At 34.9% G+C, this 6,726-nt stretch overlaps 1 protein-coding gene across 1 annotated transcript; it reads right to left on the bottom strand.

Annotated features, from left to right (window-relative positions):
• Positions 1-3,633: 3,633 nt before the first annotated feature.
• Deaf1 (deformed epidermal autoregulatory factor 1) lies at positions 3,634-6,206 on the bottom strand. Its single transcript, XM_088273146.1, has one exon. The coding sequence runs from the start codon at positions 5,752-5,754 to the stop codon at positions 4,450-4,452; it is 1,305 nt and encodes a 434-aa protein (XP_088129272.1). The 5' UTR covers positions 5,755-6,206; the 3' UTR covers positions 3,634-4,449.
• Positions 6,207-6,726: the final 520 nt, after the last annotated feature.

Genomic DNA, 6,726 nt, shown 5'->3' with positions numbered 1-6,726 from the left:
CCCTAATTATACAGTCTGCCACTTGACCCTCAGCAATCACAAGTAACCGCAAACCCACTTGCGACCTGCACAAGATTTTTGGCATCTCGCGCTGTACCAAAACTAAGCAAATAGAATGTTTGTAAGCGTCTCTCGCTCTCTACCAACAGTATTGTAAAAAGACGCCTTTAAACGTTTACCGTAAACAATGTGTTAAAAAGTATTTTTCTAGTTTTTTCATACTGTAATATCAACAGCTTAGAAAGAAAAATAAGCTTTTTAATAGTAATATGTTAATGGAAAATAAATTTCTACAAAAATACTTGATCCCCTTAACACAATTCGAAAAGCGATTTTTTTTAAAGTAGAATACTTATTTTTAGTGCAAAATCACATAGTAAAAAAATAAAGGCATAGTATTATAGATGTTCCTAATGGGAAACTTTAACTTTTTCAGTTATCCAATTGGGATGGTATTGTTTACTTTCCAGCTTAAATTTACTTTTTCTGTCCAGCTTAAATTTTTGGTGTTGAATTGTCAAATATATAAGGATTTTATTCATTGATTCGGCAGTCACTTTGTGATAATATATATCCATTTTTAATTTAAGTTTTACTTTGTAATTGCCACTAAAATCTATTGTGACACATGTAGCGCTATTGTGAGTGCAAAAATAAAATCGTTAAAAGAAATAAAAGCATGGTTTATCATTAGACATTAAAAAATACCAGTTAACTATTTTAGATTATGAATTGACGTATATACTTCATTCTGCAAAATGGGATTGTCTAGATGACAGAACTCGGGATATAGCTAGCACAGTAGCTCATAAGAAGAAATCTATACATAACACATTGTTGTTGTATGGTTTTTTCATCAACCCCGACCTACTAATTAGGGTTGTATTCTAATCACAAGTAATCGCAAACCCAATTCTGATCGGAAATGTTTTTAGGCGTCTGTCGCGCTCTACCAAAAGAAAGCAAATAGAACGCTTATAAGTGTTCCCTGCTCTCTACCAACAGTATGTAAAATACGCTTTTAAGCGTTTCCCGCAAACAATGTGTTAATAAAATGTTTAAAAACTTTTGGATTATTACAAGTAAATTGAAAATGATGCAGAATGCATCGAAACACGTGTCACAAAAGATTTTAAGAAATAGTGGTATTTACCAAGTAAAACATTAATTAAAAACAAACATACAAGGAGTTAAAAATATGCAATACGCAACCAGTTTGATAAATTTTTATTCCTGGATATTTAGCCTATTTACCGGAAACAACAACCTTTTCAATACGTCTTTTGTAAGAGGCACTGTTTTTTTAGTAATCTTAAATCAAGATTTTTTACATTACAAGGGCAAAATACGCAAGCTTTACATCCTAAATATTTTTTGAAAAATTTATATTTCTTTTGTTTTTTTTTTATAAAACTTAATATACATTTGGCTGGGCGATCAAACAGCCTACATTTGAACTGCAATGGACTCAATTAAAAAAGAGATTAAATAAGCATTTGAAAGAACAGTTTTTTATTTAAATCAACATCAATTTTCACCCAAAAACAAAAAATATAATTATATTTTTACTAAACATAATTGTGTGAACTCCTAGACATCTGTAATAATGATCTTTATTTAATACATTATTGTACTTATTATTCACATTCTTTCATGTGAAGAGTCTATCAACGGTAGGGATATTCTGTTAGAATATTTCTAGAAAAAGTAATGAAAAAAATTAGGCTTTCTATAAAATCAACACTTACATTGATTTTTTGTATTGTACATTTGTACAATTAAATAAATAAAGAACATAATAAATATTAGATCTCCGAAATTGGAGAATATTACGCAACTTAAATACAGCCTCAAAAAATGTATAAGAATACTATTACATATCGCTCACTCCTTTCAAGAACGTCATAAATCAAAAAACTTGATTTTTCAGGAGAACGTTTTTAAAGTTTAAAAATGTAATGAAATGTATTAAAAATAGAATCAAGCCACTTATTGAACTTTTTACTGTGCAACAGATCTTTTTAGGTAAAACCTGAAGGTTTTTTCTCCATTTGAAAAATATTTAGTTTATTTAAAAATATAATCAAACAATACCTTTTCTTCAAAATGCAAAAACAACACTTTCTGCCCTGTAGCGGGTAAATATGAAGTTAAAAATATGCCTCTTTAGCTGGGATATAGTACATTTTCTGGGCATTCCGAAAACATGTTCAACTGATAATTGACGATTTTTGATATATGACGTTCTTGAAAGGAGTGAGCGATATATCAATAAAGTTTTCAACCAACCCTACATAAAATTAATTATAAGTAGCACTGGCTTGAACTCATCGTCTATAACATATTGGTAATTTCTTATTTAAAAAATAATAAAAATAAAAAAAGAGAGTCTAACACATTTATAGATATTTTGAAATAAAAGAGAGATCATTCATTTTCAATTCCAAAGGGTTCAAAGAAAACTATTTGATTTACAAAGGTTTTCATTACATTATCAACATGGAGCAAAAAGCGACTATTTAACATTTTTTATTCATTGCCCTGGTGTTTTCAAATGGATGGCAAACAAAAATAGTATTCATGTAAACAACAAAAATAGTATGATGTATATTTGAAGCTAACTTTGTAATTTTCCATTTTATAATTAAAATGTAACTTTGAAAATCACTATATTTTATTATAACTTAATTATAATGTCTACCGGTTTCGAAGCTAACTGCTTCTTTATCAAGACTGATTAATACTAAAAGCTAAACTTTTTTAGCATTAATCAGTCTTGATAAAGAAGCGGTTAGCTTCGAAACTGGTAGACATTATAATAAAACAATTATAGTGATTTTAAAGCAAAGTTACATTTTAATTATAACAGAAATAGTGATCACAATTTTTACATACTTGATAATTTAGAAAATTTATAAGTAAAACATAAAATAGTTGATATGTTAGTGCAGTATAAGCATTTAAATATAAAACGAACACAGGATTTAATGAAAATTGGGTGAATTAACAAGTAATAAGACAGGTAAGTCTCATAAATGAGAATAGGCCAGTCAATATTTGATTATTTGTACTTAATTTTAACCTAATATGTAGCTAGTCGTTTTTTGGTTCACAGGGTTGACAATTTGATAGTAAAAAAAAACAATTTATGTAAATTTATAGTGACTTTTGTCGGACAATATATTAGTCAGTGCCAGTATCACAATCTCTTATCATGAAAACATTTTCTGAATTAGTAATAATAAAACAAAATACAGTGGAACCTCTCATAAAGAGCATAATTTATTCCAGAATCTTACTTGTTGAGCGAAAAGTTTTTTTTACTAGCGCGGAAGTCGAGGCTCAAGTGAATGTTGTGAAAAAGGGACTTGCCCTTTCTCTGTACCTTGTTATGTGAAATTTTGTTCGTTAAAGGACCAACTTTTTAAACTATTTTTTTGCTAATTATGTGAATTTCTTATTATGAGAGTTGCTCGTAATGAGAGGTTCCACTGTATTACAATAAATCGTCGGAAAAGTAGTCATATTTCGTGGGAAAAATTTATTCCACCTCCGCAGAGAAGTCGATAGCGAATTTAGCTATGATGCTGAATGCCCAAGTTTTATTCAAATGATTTAGATCAAAATAAATTATTTGTACTAGTATTTGAGGCGGCTAACTGATCACCATGCCTTCATATAATCAACGACCAAGATACAATGTCAATGCCGTGCAGTGCCTTGTGCACCATTAGATGCGTATAAAGGTTAGAAGAAGAAATTCATTGAACTGTACAGTTTTTTATTGTAGTATTCAGAATGAAATTTAATAAACTATCTTCGGCAGGTAGAAACACATCATTTCTCCTAACCCTACACAAAATTGTTTACATACAATTGACACACTGTTGGATCTTTGTAAACCCATAATCAAAGGAATATTTTAAATGCACTTTATCAGATGACATCTTTTTCAGTGTTCTCATCACTAAAATTTGGTAAAAAATAAAGAAAACAAGTAAATGAAAAAATGCAGATTTTGAGTTTGCATCAATCGGCTTGTCGTGGTAATCGACAACTACAGATGACTTGCGGCCCAATCGAAACTGCAGAATGCCCAAAAGCATCAGCTTAAAGTAATTGACCCCAGGCGCTTCAAGCGGCTAGCGTATTCCCACACTGAGGCAGCATAATCTACATGCATTAAAATACAACACAATTTCCCGACAACATCACATTTCCAATACCTAAACACAAGTCAGGGCATTTTAGGTCTGGCCTCTTAAGAAGATTATTTTGGTCATTTGATAGATACAAACTAAAAACGAAAACTTAATTAAATTATAAATATATCACAATCCCTGTACTTCTTTTATTTTAGCCATAATCCCATCAGTCTTGACATCCTAATTGATATTCCATAAACAGTCCAATACGAGCAAGTAAAGATAAGGTACACGGAGATAAATTTTATTGATGCTGGCTGTCTACGATTAGCATAATGTTAGAATGGTCTGTTACTGAAACTCCGCGCATGCATTCCATCTGGTGCGCCGCCCAGTCCTTGCGCTGGCAGAACGTGGAGCAGTACGGGGTGCGGCGACACATAGAACACTCGGCCGACGCGTCGCGGTTGCAGTTAGCGCACTTCTTACAATTACTGTTCTCCACATTCAGTAACTGACTTTGGTTGGGATTCTCGACTTCCTCGACGCCTGTAATAATAGCCCCCGCACTCTCCGCTTGGAGAGACTCCGCGTGAGCCCCTCCGACTAAACCCTTCACTTTCCCCACGCACTTTCGTAACTCCGAAGAAAATTTAGAAACTTGCTGACTCAAATCTTCTAGTTTTTTCAGAGCTAAATTCAAATCTGATAATGTGTCCTGCGCTGTCGTGTCAATGAGTTGATAGTCGTTTGTCACGTCCAAGCCGTCGGCGAGACTTTGCCACGCTTCTTCTTTGGTAGCGTGGGCGGACTGAGGGGGGTCCGAATCGCTTTCGTCGCCGCTGTTGTGGCGCTTCCGCGCCCGCTTGTCGCTCCCGGCTATCCGCCGCCTCTTGTACGGCGTGAAGAGCCGCACGGGGCCCGTGGCGGAGTCGTCGTCGCAGCAGGCCCCGCACGTGCAGCTGGTCGCGTGCGGCATCAGAACGCCTTCGTAAATCAAGGCCTGTATGCTTCGCCCGCCAAACTTTATGGAGCGCTTCCAGTCCTTGCTGGAGGCGCGGCCGCAGACGGCCTCGAACTCGCTGGGCGTGTACCACGTCCCGCAGGACTCTATGCACCGCCCGCGGCCGCCGGAGCCGAACCTCGCCTTGTGCAGCTCGGCCGATATGTTCTTACACCGGATGGGCAGCACTGGCATGTTAGCCGCCTCCGCCCAGCTGGTGTTGTTGGGTGAGGTGGCCGCATTATCCGACACCCCTCCGTCTCCGGAGCCCTGGATGACGATGGTCGTCTTGATATCCGAGTCCCCGCCCACCTGATCCCTCGAGATAATACCATTATCGACGCAAAGCAGCGGTTTCAGGTGCGGCAAGTGCTCGGAAGTGATGACGTTTATGGTCGTACCCGCTACGAGGGATCCCACGGGAAGAGAGATGGGCACGGTCACTAGTCCGCTTCCAGATTCGGATGTCAACCTCGCACCTCGCGCGTTAGCCGTCAAAACGACGCCGCCATTGTCTCGGTCCCCGTCGTGTCCGTTCGCCGCGAGCTGTTCGGCTTCGGAAATGTCCGGCAAAATGCAATTTTCCGGCGATTCGGATCCTTCCATGTCGCGGAAACTGACGGAAATCGCGGGAACAAATATTTTAAGGATCTCGAATCGCAAATTTAGACACCCACTTGTTAAAATTAACTATTAGACAGCGGAGCTAACGAAAGCATAGCTATTTCGAACGCGATATAGAAATATGTGGCCGTAGATAGCATTTTTGTGTATAGTTTACTTGAATATCCGCGGGCAACAATATTTTCAAACGAACAAAGCTATCGTATTTTAATTTAAAAAGTATTTTGTAAATATGCGTATTTCACGATATCGAAATCGTATACTTATTTAGGATCACCTTTTTTTGAAAATTCTGACGTTGCCATCCTGTCACCCGTCTGAATCATTTATTTGCGAAATTCGGTTTCCTTAGCCGATAATATTGTTTTATTTTTTTTAAATTCTAAACATGCTTTCAATTCAAGTCATTAGGTTATGAATACATAGTTATTAATGAAGTTCTTTATTTAATTATTTATATTTGCTTAGTAAAAACGATCAAAGGCATAAAAGTCATAATTCAAATTCAAAGATAGTAAAAATATTTTAAAAACCTAAGAAATGTCATTAAAGCCACTAAAGATATTTTTTGAAATTGGATAATTTTACTTTTCTTTTTCGTGATATTTAACAAATTTAATATTTTTTATGTAATTTATTTGGCACCCAGTACAAAAATATTTTTGCAAGTGTCAAGTATTATTTTTATTTACAAACAAAAAAAATCAAATAATAATAACAATTACAACAAATTTTCAGAGTTTAAATGCGTTTAGCTTTATCATTTTAGAAATTATGACCGCAATTGTAGAATTAGGTTTAGAAAGAAGGGTACAAATGAATAAAATAATATTTTAAATATCATTTTAACGTCTATAATCAATACTTTCTGCCCCTTTAACTATATTGTACTAAAATATTTTTATTTTTATTAAAAACAATGATTTTATAACAATTTTAGTTCCACCAGTTTTC

This window comes from Brachycentrus maculatus, unplaced genomic scaffold (assembly GCF_059751285.1).
Source record: "Brachycentrus maculatus isolate JH-2025_06_01 unplaced genomic scaffold, ASM5975128v1 h1tg000555l, whole genome shotgun sequence".
Lineage (NCBI taxonomy): Eukaryota > Metazoa > Arthropoda > Insecta > Trichoptera > Brachycentridae > Brachycentrus > Brachycentrus maculatus.
Note: the sequence above shows the minus strand (reverse complement) of the source record. Positions and strands in the feature narration are given on the sequence as shown.